The 14,890-nt window shown below is 41.0% G+C and overlaps 2 protein-coding genes, 1 long non-coding RNA gene and 2 other non-coding genes across 17 annotated transcripts in view; 1 reads left to right on the top strand and 4 right to left on the bottom strand.

Moving 5' to 3' along the window:
* Nucleotides 1-4,866, bottom strand: part of SUPT16H (SPT16 homolog, facilitates chromatin remodeling subunit) — a 34,915-nt gene extending 30,049 nt beyond the window's left edge. Inside the window, exon 1 of the mRNA XM_016165559.2 lies at nt 4,497-4,866. Coding sequence (XP_016021045.2) covers nt 4,497-4,562 — 66 coding nt within the window. The 5' untranslated portion in view covers nt 4,563-4,866. The remainder of the gene's footprint in view (nt 1-4,496) is intronic.
* On the top strand, nt 4,803-9,591 carry LOC118600343. Its single transcript, XR_004949921.1, has 2 exons — nt 4,803-4,934; nt 9,151-9,591. It is a non-coding gene; the product is annotated as an uncharacterized LOC118600343 (long non-coding RNA).
* CHD8 (chromodomain helicase DNA binding protein 8) overlaps nt 5,762-14,890 on the bottom strand; it is a 51,358-nt gene continuing 42,229 nt past the window's right edge. For 10 of the 13 annotated variants that reach the window (XM_016165547.2, XM_016165555.2, XM_016165549.2 and 7 more), the window contains 11 exons: nt 13,864-13,939; nt 13,358-13,412; nt 12,973-13,180; nt 12,333-12,541; nt 11,522-12,241; nt 11,145-11,296; nt 10,565-10,867; nt 9,624-9,737; nt 9,252-9,431; nt 8,746-8,862; nt 5,762-6,737 (listed from right to left, as the gene is read on the bottom strand). In XM_016165547.2, coding sequence (XP_016021033.1) covers nt 6,174-6,737; nt 8,746-8,862; nt 9,252-9,431; nt 9,624-9,737; nt 10,565-10,867; nt 11,145-11,296; nt 11,522-12,241; nt 12,333-12,541; nt 12,973-13,180; nt 13,358-13,412; nt 13,864-13,939 — 2,698 coding nt within the window. In that variant the 3' untranslated portion in view covers nt 5,762-6,173. Of the gene's footprint in view, nt 6,738-8,745; nt 8,863-9,251; nt 9,738-10,564; nt 10,868-11,144; nt 11,297-11,521; nt 12,242-12,332; nt 12,542-12,972; nt 13,181-13,357; nt 13,413-13,863; nt 13,940-14,890 lie in introns of all 13 variants that reach the window. The other 3 variants (XM_016165558.2, XR_004949920.1, XM_016165554.2) reach the window with 3 other exon arrangements.
* On the bottom strand, nt 9,939-10,047 carry LOC118601149. Its single transcript, XR_004950235.1, has one exon. It is a non-coding gene; the product is annotated as a small nucleolar RNA U6-53/MBII-28 (small nucleolar RNA).
* Nucleotides 14,498-14,607, bottom strand: LOC118601148. The gene has a single exon (XR_004950234.1). It is a non-coding gene; the product is annotated as a small nucleolar RNA U6-53/MBII-28 (small nucleolar RNA).

Genomic DNA, 14,890 nt, shown 5'->3' with positions numbered 1-14,890 from the left:
ACAGATATAGCAGTATAACTATAACGGTAAGTTTGGAGGGGGTGTGGAAAGGTGTTTTAAAAATAAACAGAATAAAATATCTGAAGAGTTTGAGAATTTTAGAAAAAATTATGACAGATCTGCAGGAAAAAGTTAGGGGTATGGGCATTCAAAAAGGGAGAAAAATCGAGGCAATCATTAATGCCAAGAAAAATAAAGTCTAGAGAAAAAGGTAATTAAACTCTATTACTTCACCCAATAGTGAAAACATTTACATGAGCATTAACAATGTAAACTGACTACTGATTTTACTAAGAATTGTGTGTGTGTGGGGGGAACTTATTAAGATCGGTGGAAGTGACCAAGCAAGTCTAATAAACTATTAACCGCATAATCTAGGTGGTGGGTACATGAGTACTCACTGTAAAATTCTTCACCTTCCTATATGTTTGAAATTTTTCAAAACGATGTGTCAAAAGAAGAAATTTAAAAAGTATCAGAAGGCAGGGAAATTGGAATGAATGTGATGGTATAAAAAAGTTTAAATCCTAATTTACCAAAACAAGTTAATATCAAAAAAACTGACAAATCAAGAATCAACGGTATATAGATATTACTTCAAAATATGAAAGAACAACTCAAAGTGGTTGCTTCTTGAGCAGATGACTGTTTTTTTGTTTTAAGGCTTTTAGAACTACTTGGTTTTTTAAAACCTATGTATGCATTACTTGATTAAAAATTTTTTCAAGTGCAAAATAAATAATTTGGGTGGTAAGGAATCAGTAAAAATTGTGAAGGTGGTATCTGAATAACAAAAGCTGGGGAAATCCTGCAACACAGGAACAATTATCTTCCTTTGAAAAAGCCAAAGGGGTATTGCATTCATTGAAACATTTTTAAGGTCTCTGATTATAGCTAGAATACACATATAATTTACTATCTGAACAAGATAATTTTGAGAACAAAAGGGCATGTCATTTTACATAGGAACAGGTGAACAGTTTCAGGAAAGGCAGGACTTACGGTCACCCTCAGTACAGGCTGGATAGAAATGTCTTCAAACCTAGAAAGCTCAGAAATCATCACCATCATTCACTGGGCGGCTATGACATGCCAGGCCCTCATTACACTTGGTAACTAGGGTAAAAAATAAATACTATACAGTTGAGTGAACAAGAACAAGTGAATCCTACCTGTCCAGGCATTTACTTCCATCGTCACTCTTTACTCAAGAGACCAAACCATTATTTAAATCTTTCTCTAACACCTTCCAGAGATAAAGGAGCCATGAAGAACTGAGATGCCCATTATCTTGCTGAAAGTAGTATGGGAAAATAGTATAGGAATATTTCAAAGACTTCCTAAGCCACAGAAGATAACTGTCTAGTCTGGAAAGCAATCTAGAACAAGAAATTTGTCCACGACACAAATCAGCAAAGAGCCGGAAAGCAGCACTCAAGAGAAGTACTGTCATTACAGCTTACAGTTTTCTCCATGGGCACGAATTTTCTTTTTAGGGTTGGAACTAGCCACCACCTCAAATATGACTGGTAGAGCCACATGAATGAATGCATTGGATCGCTATTCCTTTGCCAAACAGCTGCTGTTTTGACATTTTATGGAATTCTTTTGGATAAAAGGCCGATGTGACTGTAGTTAAGGTTCATTCAGCAATATGTCCTAACAGGCAGGTCTCAAATGAGTTATAGATGTGCCTTGATAATGTATCCCTCAGCTCCCAAAGCAGCTGGGAAGCCAGAAAGGTGGGTAAGCTACTCCTTCATCCTCCATGCAATACTAATTGTATTACTTGGTTAAAAATATTCAGAATCATGTAAAGGCTGGGAAGCCCTGAATAGGGATTCAGTAAAGTATAAGAAGACAGAGAAGCCCATATCCCAGTCTCACCACCCACCACTACCACCTAGTGTTTTCTAATGTGGAAATACACACGTGCTGCAAACCCTTTTTGTTTTAACTTAAATATGAGGTAGGACTGGACTAGATTCAAAATCCAAGAGTCATAAAACAGTTTATAAGTTCTAGCCACTATAGAGGTCACCTGTTTTGATTTTTCAATTAGCAATAATTGCGCCTCAGATAAAATTTCCTTGGCTACAATACTGTCACTGCAGAGCTCCTGTTTGATTTCTGAGCTTATTTTCTCATCTCTAAAATGATACTACTTATTCTGGTATAGGTTTGTTTTAGAAATTTCTACTCAAACTGTTAAAAGTGTGTGATACTAGTTGTTTTTAGGATGTTATGAAAACTGTAATTAAGAAATGATACATCTTATTTGCACTAGCCCCACAGTATCTAACCCAAACTCAACTCACAGATGAAATTAGGAGCTAAATTAGCTTCCATTCTATTAAAAAAAAAAAAAAAAATTTAGTAGTTCTTCAGTCCACTCCAATTCTATATAGTTGAAGAAAGCTGGAGCTACCTTGTACAATCACAGTTCTGATAGGCTTATGCTTAAGGGTATCTAAAACTAAAAAGTGGGTGTGGAGCCCAAATTAATTGTTGGTTAATTTTTGTCATAACAGGTTTCTTTGAAGATGGGCACTGACAACACATGCTTGGGATTCATAAACAATTAACTGCAAGTTATTTTCTCGTGTCAATGCCAGTTTTCTTATTAAAAAAGGAAAAAGTGTAAAAGGAAAACAAGTATAGCTCATACTTATATATTTCACTATCTTTCTGGTACAGCTAAGAGGATAATCAATCAGAACTTATCCCAGGAAACTATGATCTCTGTTTAAGCGGATCAGATGAAAGTAGAATAACATGGAAAGACTGCATATTGGATTTTTATATTAGTCACAAATTTTGCTAATGAGTAATTTTTATATTGACTTGGCTCAAACTTTATAACGCCAGGGTCTCATCAACATCTAATTTTCCCTTCCCATGATGTCATTAAGTTAAAAAGGAGGGCCAAGATAAACTTTGATGATTTTTGAGGGAAAAAAATGGAGGCATAACATAACTCCTATGGATTTAATAACCATCATTTGAAATTAAGTTTGCCGATCTGTCTCAGGCCTCAAGTTTTTCCTAGTTTCATGATTGTACTTAATTATTATGCAGGGCTCTAACTCTTAGCTTTCATAGATGGTTTAAAGAGGATGAAGAATAATTTGCTAAACTCTGAATACTGAGACTAGAAACAAGCTCCACATCAAAGGGGTATACTTTCAGGGTCTATGGGTGGCAGAGAGGGTGTTTGATTATTGGCACACTAGCGCTTACTAATCTTTAGAAAATTTCAGGGCTTTTAGAGTATTTCTAACATGGATCATGTTCAACTTTAAATACGTGACAGTGAGAGCTGTAAAAAAACTTGGCAAAAACTAATAAAAATTTTTAAAAATAAAATTTATGTTCACCACTTGTTTAGCATAGAATCCTTATTTTTACTTTTCATAAAATGCAACCGAGAATCCGCTTTACTTTCAATTATCTAATGCATTTATCCCCAAAAGAAGAAACATGTACAGGAACCTTTAATGTGAATGGCAGAGAAACGACCAATTTTAATAGCTTGGTTTTTCGTACAGAATCAATTTGAAAAGCAATTTACAATGCTGAAATCAGAATTAAACATTTTTGTCAGGACATTTTTCAGGTTTTAAAAAGTCTTTATTAGCTTTATCTTCCCTGGATGACAGGGTTCAGAGGCCAGACTTAAGCTACACAGCTTAGGCTGTACCAGAGGATACAACCAAATGTTTTAATTGGTAAATTACGATCATAAAAATAAAATTTTAACTGTGGACGTTTTTCAAGCAACAAAACTGCCCATCTTTACAAAACTGGGAATTCCAACAGCTCTTTTTCTGAACACGTGCCCCGATACTCTATCAAGGAGAAAAACTAATGAGGTTTTAGGCATCGCACCGTTTTTTGTACTACTAATGCCTGCAGGTTTTCAGCGTTAGGTTTGTGTTACCCACGGCAGGGCCTAGGACGTGAGGCGGGTGCGCGTGAGCAGTATCTTTTTTTAACTCCAGCAAAAGCGCCGCAAAGAATTAATGCAAAGAGCTCGATTCACATCCTCCTAGCCCCTCCATCCATCCTTTACTTAGATGATTTAATTCTGGCGGGACCGGGGCGGAATACTCTGGTTCTGGAAGGACAGAAGGAGTGCGTGGGTGTGTGTGAACACTGCAAGAGGGGGCAACAAGACGCGATCACGGAGTGGGAGGGAAAGATGCTGCCTCTCCTAGGGCGGGAAGAGACTACGAGAGGTAGCTGTTATGCATGACGGGGGCCGGCAGGCGCGGAAGATGGTGGTGGCCGCAGGGCAGGATGGTTGCAGGGGATTCCCTGTTGCGGGGACCGGGGCGCTTGGGGCCACTGCGGTGAACAATCCTGGAGCAACTAAAGGGGCGCGACACTGAACCCGGGAATTCCCGACGGAAAGGGAAAAAAGGGCGCCGAGAAACGGGGTTATTATGGGATGGAAAAGAGGGGCTCCCTAGGGAAATTTACGGGATCTCTCTCACCCGCCAATTGCTGTACAGTCTCTTCACTCTCCGGTAATAAGCGTCTTTGTCCAGAGTTACAGCCATAGCCACAGACGCCGCTACTCCTCGGGTCCCGAGAATCACGCGAGGTCCCAGCTCCGCCACCAGCTCTCGGCCCCGGAATCCCGCACTCTCCCAGTGACCCGGAAGTATCGACCTCAACGATGCCCTTTCCGCTTCCGGGTCCCGACAGCGCCTTTTTTTTTTCTTTTTTTTTCAAAAATCTCTCTCGTGAGATGAAGAGGAAGAAAGTACAGGAATCAACAAAATGTGCAAAGAATCTAGATTTTCTTGGGGTTTTGTCAACTTAGCAACAACCGCGGGCGAGTTGACGTCATCACGTGAAGCTCTGCCCCCGCCCTCTCTGCTGGGCCGCAGTTTCCAGGAGCTCCGTTTTGCCCCAAATGCTGCGTCTGGGTAATGCTGAGGCGGGAGGCCTGTCGTGCCAGCCCCGCCCCTCATAAACTGCCGCGCGCGGGTGGAATGGCCCCCACCCATTGGCATAGGAAAGGAAGGCATAAAGAAGGGTATATGGCGTGGGATGGGAGAGGGAAGACTACAGCGTAACTGGGGTACGTTCCCTCCTAGAAATGGTAGGGAAGCAAAAGCCTGCTGCTCCAGGGCAGTAAGGATCCGCGATACCAGGATGCTGGGTTAGGGCTCCGCACGGACACAGCTCAAACGAGGGACAGGATGCACACCCTCCTGATAAAACTATCCCCCAAGCAATAGGGGAAGTACTTCACCTAGGACAGGGAAACGAAATGCCCAGGCTTCATCTGAGCGCTGGGATGGTAGGGGAAGGGGTGTAGGAAACAAATGGCTTGAGAGGATTCACACAACCTAGTACCCGGGGCCCAAGTCGTGATGGCGCTTTTCCAGTCAGTCTTCTTGCAGCCGTTCATGAAGTGAGACCACTTGTGGCTTCAGTTAATTCGAAACAAAATGTACGTGGCACTTGCCAAAATTCTTTCTTCTCATTTTTTCTAAGAACTTGACTTTGAATCTGAAACAATGTTTTGCCTCCAATTTAGCTTAAATCATTCCTTTGCCTTGAGCAAACTGAACAGCCTACACGAATCCTTTAATGGAGTACAGATGACTTTTCTGCCTTTTCCAAGTTAACTTTGCACCAATAGTAATGAACTTTAAGAGAATGGTGTTGAAATTGCCCATCACGAATATCAACTCCTAAAATTAACATTGATACTGGGTTTGAACAACTATAGAACAGGGAAGAGTGGAAAAGGATTAACTTAAATTTATTAATGCCAAGGGAAGGAAGGTAACAGTTCCTGACCCTCCAGCTGTATCCACAGTTCGGCCAGGAACAGGCTCTGCCAGAGGCCAGGGCCAGCGCTACATAGTCTGTGGTTAATGGAGGTGTCTGGGGAGGGGTGAGCGCCTCAGCTGCTCTAGTCTCCTTTCCTTCCCCAGAAATGAGGAAGTGGTCATGTATGATTTTAGGAGTTCCCCTGCCCACCCAATCTGCTCAAATTTGGAAGCAATCAGGTACAAATTTTCTTTTTCCTTTTCACCTCCTGGAGTCCTGGGTTTCCCCACATCTCCCCTGCCCCTCCCACTTTTCCATAGTCCAAGGGCCAGAGTAAATAAAAATACAGCAGCCACCCAAGTAATGGGGACCATGCTGGGGCTTCAGTCATCAGCATCTTCGCTGGAGTCTGAGTTGGCTGGCATCATAGGATCATCAATGAGTGAGAAGTCCCTTTCTGAGCTATCATAGCCCTGAGATAAATCATCATCATCTTCATCCTCATCGTCCTCGTCCTCCTCAGGTTGCAGTGGTGACAACCTCAAGGCAGTAGCAGAGGTGGTAGTGGCTGGTGAAGAAGGGTAGCCAGTGGCTCTCAGGCCTGGATGGTGATGGTGGTGATGGTGGGGGTGGGGGTGGTGGTGGTGGTGATGAAGTATGGTGCTGGAGTCTACATGAGGGGATGATGCTGCACCACCCATCACAAACGGCATAAAAGGCAAAGATGCAGAAGTGGCACTGCTATGACCCAAAGAAGACACAGACTGCAGGCCACTACTGCTGTGCTGGAAGGTATTATGCAGAGATAGGGACCCAGTGCCTCCACCCTGCATCAGGGCCATCATCTTAGAAAGGTCTGGTCGCATCCTACGGGCTCGCTTCTTGCTGTTGTCTGGAGCAATAGGCCCTGGTAAAACCCGGTTGAATACAGTTTCAGCATGGTGACCCTGGGAGGAAGGAACAGAAAAAGATAGTAGAAAGGAAGGGAAAAAAATAAAACAGAAGTCAACAGAGTCCTAGTTTGCAAATGAAGTTTTCACTAAATCTATCTTTAGACAGGCAAAACAATGATAGAGGCGGCCTGACAGAAATGGGAAGGAGCAAATGCTGGACATAGTTGGTTGATCAAGTTTGATACTGATACACATGTAAAATTCAGTTTTGCTTTTATCCATGACTATACTATATGATTACTCTGGCCAACTCCTTCACAAACGCTTAACTTTGTGAATGAGGTATCAATTGTATGAGTTTAATGCCAGTTTACCCAGTATTGCACTTAGGTCTAGCAAAGCAGGGGCACTAGAAGGAATAATTTCCAGTCTCAGTGAACTTAACCAAAATTTAGAGTCAGAACATTTAGAAGTAATTTAAAATTCAGCAGACATGTAAATTTTTTATCAATGTGAAAAACTTAACATTAATTTGGTAAGGATCTAGCCACAATCTTTTTGACCTCTCTTGAATCTACCCCACTCTGATGCAATAATGAAGGGTAGGATTGTGAATACCAGTATAGTTGTGAGGCAATTCCTTATCTAAGTCTAACACCTAACATGAGAATATACCTTTCTGACTTGGAAAAACAAAGATCTCAAAACTCTATGTATACACTTTAAAAATATTATAATAGCACCTAAACTCCTGCAGGCCTCAGTAATAAAGTACATAGTGCTGGATATCCCATTAATTCTGCATTAAAAATTCTATACCAGTCATATATTATGATTTTTTCTGATTTCCTATGATCCTTTCTTCCTTAGAAGGAAACTGACTATAAAGAAATAGCGAAAGTACTTGAGATAAAAACAGGTAATGCTATTTTTAGAATTAAAGAAAGAAAAGCCCTTTTTACAGGCTGCTCTATAATGTTAAATTTAAGACAAAGAAGCTACCAGTCTTCTAGCCATCAGCCATTCTGCTTATTATACTCTTGGTCTCGTGGATGCTAAGAGAGAAAATTAAAACATTCTTCTACAGCAGCAATATTTATAGGAAACTACGTTCACCAATATAAAAGTAATAAGCCTCATAAATTCACATCACAAATATATATATTATGTGCAAAATAAAATTCTCGGAATTTATTAAATGCAAAAGAAGGTATTATTCATTTGGAAATCAATTTTGTTAAAAGAAACTACATAGTTTTATATGTATCACATGCATAAAAGGGTGTAAATAAAAGATCAAATGGGAAATGATTAGATAAAGTGGGTTTAGGAAAGTGCAAATCCGTTTTTAAATCAATGCTTACCAAACCAAACCATGATTTAAATATGTTTAAAAAATATAATTATTGCCCAAAATAAGGCAAACACAGCCAAGAGAAACATCTGCAGTTATATTCTGGTGGAAAGGATTATGGGTACTTAATCTACCAAATGCCCTATAACCATGATAAAACAGAAACATTTAAAAATAAAATAACCTACTGACCAAATTGCTATAAGTTATAAAATGTGGTTTCCTGTCCTTTTTCCATCAATGGAATATTATTAGTAATTCTCAACCTCTTACATGTTGGGAGATTCCATGACTGTTTATCTTAGTAGGCCTCCAAATCATTTCTAAAACACACACAGAACCATAAAACTTTTTGAGATTATCTACTTCAAACCCCTCACTTTTCAGGATGAGAAAACTGAAAAGGTTAAAGGATTTGCTAAAAATCCTTTAGCCAGTAGAAGAACACGATAAGGCCTTGAATGTTCTAATACATCTTACTAATTTTTATATTTTAATATGCTTACAGTGCTGAAATTAGTTTTCAGAATTTTATGTTCTAGAGATAACAATGCCACAGGACAATAAAAATACTCTAGATTTCTTATTGGTGAACTAAAGATAAATTTTCTCAAACATATACTGGGAAAAAAAAGCAAAGAACATTAAATAATTTCTCCAGTCACATCTATTGTGGGAACAGAGCAGCAATGCCTCGGTCTCACTCACCTTTTTTCCACTCCTAGAGTTAGCAGTCTGTACTGGTTCCATTCCCAAACAGTTCAATTCTGCCTTATTATTTTTTTTACACCTCTGCCACTTTTGTTTTCTGCGATCCTCCATATACTGCAATAGAAAAATATCAGTTACCCTAGAGAAATAAAAATCCTCTCTGGAGTAATTATTATGGTACTAGTATCTAGTCTGACAGTAAATGCTTATTGTGTGGGTAAACAAAAGATTAGTCCTAGTGGAAAACTGCCATTAAGCAGATCTCTCCAAAAAATTTAGGTGTTTATGTAATAGTTAATATTTGCCTAGCATTTAGTTTAAAAAGTACTTCTGACAATATTTTATTTTGATCCTTACAACTCTGAGGTAGGATGACTGGGTACTACTACTCTTGTTTTGCAGATGCAGAAAAAATGACTTAATATGGCATGCTTCCTTCCTCTCACACTGCTTAAAAACCATGGGAATGACTTTAAATCTTGCTGGATGGAAGTGCCACTCACCGCTAGAAATCGGGGATCGACAGCAAACTCTGGATGACCCTGTAACCACATCTCCAGTTCAGCCCGGCGAGGGGCATCCTCACCCACCAGCAAAGTACCATCCACCTTATTGATGACAGGGATCCGGGTCTCCAGGTCCACATCAAGGTGATTAGGCTCTTCCATGCATTCCACCTCCAGCTGCAAACCCAGAATCCACCCCCATGAGCACATACTCTCCTTTGGGGCAAGGAGAGAGGGGGAGCAGAGCCAATGATAGCCATAAAATAACTCTAACATCTTCTAGTCCCTCAACCCAACTGCCTTCGTCAATTACTGGGAATAAAAAGATCTTATCTAATCATCATTTTAAAGACTTTCTCTGTCACTCACCTCGACTAGCTTCTTTCTGTTCCCCTTCTTCTTATGAAACAGAGGATGTCCATCTCCCATTACTCCATTAGCCATCAACTTGTGCTTCTGGAATGTTAACTTCAATCCTTCCTCCTAGGAAGACAACCCAACCCCCCAAGACGTCATATAGCACATGTTTTTATGGTAAAGTTTGAGCTTTGGGTAGCTTGGGGTAAGAGTCTTCCTTTGTGGCTCAATGATATTGAGAAGACCACCTAACTAAAGGGTAGAAATCAGAAATGTAACAAAACTTAAATACTATTTCTTTAGAAGGATTTCATTTCTTGGCCTAGTGCCCCTCAGGTAGCTTTAAGAGAAGTAGAATTTATCTCAGTAACACCCAACACAGGGTAAAACCCCCTATCTGGTGTTTCAGTATTAGCATGGCAACTCATCACAGGGGCAAAAATCCTGATATTCCCATCACATACTAACTGAAGAAAATTTTCTCGTTGAGTACTCAATGATTAGCTAATAATTTCAATATAAAAAAGTTCAGGAAAAATAAAAATTTCCATCTATAAAATATATAACACTGATTTAATGTCAGTATGAACAACTCCTTAACTTAATAAAGGCCCATAATACTTAGGTGTCATTTTAACAGCTTTCTCACAATTTGATTTCAATTTTTAAAAATTAGGTTTCTAGAATCTAGCAACAAGCCACCCAAAAGCTTTGTGTCATTTAAATCTTTTCAAAATATGTTTCTTTTAACTAGTTCTCAGGAGATACAAGTCGAGACCCCTTCCTCTACTGCAATGACTTTTCCTAAATGGATCTTTGTGAGCTCCAGTTTCTTTCCTCCTCTCATTTTTAAAGTTAGCTAACCAAATGAGTTTAGTATCCTGTCAGTGAAACTTGTTAGCAAGAACTATAGCCTCCTTCCCCACTTCCCAAAGCCTAAATGTTGAGCTTACATCTTTGATCTGAACTGTAAACTCTTTCTCATCCATGCCTCGGCGAAGTTTGGTGAACTGAGCTGCTGCTGTGGTGACTGCAGACACTTCCTCCTCTGCCATGGAAGCTGCACTGCTACTCCGTGGTGTGGGGACTGGAGAGTCACCATATTCTCCTGGAGTCAATGAGGGACTGTCTAGCAAGTGGTTGCTTGGCCCCAAAATTCCTCCTGTTACCATTTCCTGGCTCCGGCGGCTAGAAGGCCACTTCCCTGAGAGTACAGCCTGGCAGACGAGGTCAATACGGTTTATCAGGACACGATCCTAAGTGGGGAAAAAGAAATCAGTACTGGTTTTAACAATGAATACTAACTATGTAATCCTGTGGAAAACAATAGTGCCATCATTATCAGAATGGATAAAATCATAAGGCAGAAGGAGGGAGGTAAAGGTATCAGATTCCTAAGTCAACTGCAAAGAGGTTCATGAAAAAACATTTAACACTAAACACAATCAAAGGAAACCAGAACCATCTGTTCCTTGTTCTCTGTATATGCTACACTGTATTTCTACTCTACATGTCCAGGAATGAGGCTGTTACCTTGGGCCACTCAGAGGCTCTTTGTCTTTCTTGTAGCAGCAGAAGCTCAGGGGTCATTTGTTCTCCATCTTCATTTGGGAATCCATCTTGGGACATAGTGAGGGACAGGAGACTCTCTTCATCATAGAGCTTTGAGTGAGACCGGTCAGCAGCTAGAGATCATACAGGATGTGTGAGCAAAGATGAAATTAGTAATGCTATATAGCAATGGTATTATATGGGTTTTTAAAAAAGACTCAAAGAATAACAAGTTTGTTGTGATAGTACATCAAATCGAAATCCAAATCTCTCTCAGAGAATGTGTTTAGAAAAGAGTAGAAAGAGCAGGGAGGGGGGAAACGGGGAAGAAGGCCAACAGCTCATCCACATGCACTCACTTAGCTTCTCTTCCTTCTCGTCCTCACTCTCATCAGTGCTGGAGCTTGAGCTGGATGAGGATGAGGAAGAAGAGGATGATGGCGACAGCTTGCTCAAGTCCAGCTCAGAGTCTGAATCATCCTCATCCTCCAGTTTCACTGGTGGAACACTCCGGGAACCCAGAGGGGAAGGTTCAGAAGGGGCTACTCGAATCTCATAGTCTGGTGGGGTTGGTCGGCTCCTGGCCACCACCTCATGCTCTAGCTTTAAAGTCAGACTCTCCAGACTGGGAACCTGGGCAGCTGTCTCCTCAGGTGGTTTTTCAACAGGAGCATCTGGGCGTAGGGACAGCGGTGAGGCAGTGCGCGAGGTATACTGCTGGTGTAGCAGTGGAGTAGAGCAGCGTGACAGGGATGGAGCTGGTGCTCCTGCCTGATGGTTCTGCATATAATTCATACGGGCAGCCAGAAAAGAGAAGTCTGGGTCCTGCATGATGTTGCAGTCTGTTTGGCTCACCCCATGGCGGGCTGCCCCTCGTAGAAGCTCCCCATCATGACGAATAGGCTCCCACCATTTGGGTAATTCAGGACCTGGAGGCTGACATAATGCCAGTCGATCTTCCAAAAGGGGGTGGCATAAAACCTGTTCCCGCAAGCGTCGAAGCAATTCTATACGATAGAGAGTCCGTGATGCCCTCTCCTCAGTGATGGGTTCAATAAACAGATTCGGATCCGGGGGCTCTGCAAGAGACAGGTCGAAGGAAAAATGAACCAAGAGCTGGCTCTCTTGCCATCCATCCCTGCTCATCCAAGAATTTACAGTTTCGCTTACCATCTCCAGCTGCTGGGGGAAGGCGGCATACTTGACGGCACATGGCCACAAAGCCATGGAAGTATTTGGTAAGGCTTTCATCTGTTTTTTTGTCCAGTCGAGCAAAAGTACGGAAGCGATCCCAATGGAACTGCATGGTGTCAGGGTCATACTCCACACCAAAGGTAGACACGACTCGATAGAAATCAGTTTGTTCGCGTCTTGTCCATCTATAGAAGGAAGAGGAATCAGGCAACAGGATCAGGTAACAGTGATCAGAAGAACACTGGGAAACTGGTTATTTCTTAGTGTGGCTTAGACTATCTGAATACACAAAAACTGAAAGTAGCGGGGGGGAAAAAAGGCACAGAAGACAGAAGAGGTAGTTGTAAGAGGCACTTTGTAACATGTAAGAATTTAAAATTCAGCAAGCTAAGAGGGAAAATGATACAAATGATGAGAATGGCTACATAGGACATCTTCCCTAAGAGATGATTATGCACACAACAGAGGTTTACATGTAGAAGTGTAATGATCACGGTGAAGAAGATGGTCCCTCTGTAGGGAATTCCAAATAAATTCTTCCTAAGATACTTTTCAATATAGGGCCTATAGGTGAAGACAAGCTTAAGCTCCACCCAAATTCCCAGCCATATTTTACCGTTGCTGTTTCTCCCGCCGTGCAATTTCTTTTAGCTTGAAGGCTGCCTCGCAACGCCGCCGTCTCCGGTCCCCACGTTCTGCAGCCTCCATCTTCATCTGTTCTCTCTTGTAGCTGCGCTGATAGGCTGTTACTAGGCGCCGAAGCCTAGCTGTCAGAGCAGAGCCTGGAGGCCAGAATAGATGGCCGGGCTGTTGGGTCACCTGGGCTGTGAGAAGCAAAGCAGTATGACCGGGAAGTACAGGAAAGGTAGTACAGATAATAATACTGGTATTTCAACCCACCCAAAGGCAAAGCTCTCAGAAATCCCACGATAGGATAAAATTCAGTTAATAATTCCCCAACCCCAGCACCCCAAATTGTACTAGTTGACCTAGAAATTTACCTTCATCTCCATCAATCACTGAGATCTCCTCATCCATCATCATCAAGGGATCACCCTAGAGAAGGAGATCCACCCCACAGGATGGAAGAAAAAGGGAAAGGGTGGGAGTTGGTACTCTGAAATCACTTTCTCATGTGTGTCCTTCTATGGCACCAAGGGATCAAGAAAAATCTCCAATGAAAGGAACCCTTACAAAAAATTGGAAGCAACCAGCTAAAATAAGAAGTAGAACCTGCAAAGTCAATTTTTATTAATGACTTGAAGATAACAGGACTCAGGAATTTAGTAGTCCAATAATATACTCCACTGTCTTGCGTCCCACCTCCTCCACAAAGCCATCCCTGATTTCCAGCTGGCATTACGATCTTTTCCATTAGTACTTTATATTCCCAAATGGTCATCACTTTCTAATTTACAAGTTAATCAATATACTTCAGGATTCAGGGAATGAGAGAATATTTAGCTATTTTAGTAACAGAAAATAAACTTAAATGAGGATTCCTCACCTCATCATCTTGGTCCTTTGGGGGACCCTGGAGTGGTTTATATTCAGGATCTTCACAATCCTTATCAAAGTCAACCCTAAAATTATCAAAGTATGAGAAAATGTTAACAATATATCTTCTTTCACTAAAAAGAACCTAGGATGAAGACAAAGCCAAACATACAATCCAGCATGAAATAGTCTTTTATACTAGAACGAATGGCAGGTTAGGTGCTAAGTTTTGAGAAAGTTAGGTACAGCATCCAACAGAACAAAGAGCTGGGAGAAACTGACACTCTAAATAAAGTGCCACTCTAAATTGTTTTAATTTTAAATGAACATGGTCCAACATACTTCCTTTCTCTTGATAGCTCCTTTTATTTTTTAACTTATTATCCCTCTCTTTCCCAACTATTTACTTTTATTACTTTTTGAATGGTCCACACCTGCTTATTTTTATTACTTTGCTCTATTGAGCAGAAGGATAATATAACAAATGATTTGCTTAAAATGAATAAATGACCCAATATCCTTTGAAGGTCTATCACTAATGCAAAGTGAAGTTGCAGTCATTAAAGAGAAACCTCTCAATCTCAAAGGAGTGGGTGCGTGGGTGCGTGGGTGGGTATTCATGAACTAAGCCAACTCTTTCACATGCCCCTCAGGTTTCCATGTGAGAAGTTTTGTTAAACTCACTGACACCCAAACCAGGGCAATACTGCCCTACCTGGTGGCTCAGTATTAGCATGGCAACTCATCATCGAGGCATGAATCCAGGCAAGTAAATGCCTTTATGGGTCAGCCACCATTGGGAGATGATAAACCAGAGCTAAAATTTCCTGAGTCTCTACCCCATAGTGGCATGGAAGAACTGCATGACTATTATCTTTCAAGAGGACAAGTTATCCTCTCCACTACTATGGCTGTACAGAAAAGTATTGCAAAGAAAACTGAATAAAACATCAAATAAGCCATTTATGAGCAACATTTACTTTCACTCATAGTTACATCTTATGGCAACATACGGTTTAAGGCCAGTTTATGGAGTC

This window comes from Rousettus aegyptiacus, unplaced genomic scaffold, assembly GCF_014176215.1.
Source record: "Rousettus aegyptiacus isolate mRouAeg1 unplaced genomic scaffold, mRouAeg1.p scaffold_m13_p_3, whole genome shotgun sequence".
Lineage (NCBI taxonomy): Eukaryota > Metazoa > Chordata > Mammalia > Chiroptera > Pteropodidae > Rousettus > Rousettus aegyptiacus.
Note: the sequence above shows the minus strand (reverse complement) of the source record. Positions and strands in the feature narration are given on the sequence as shown.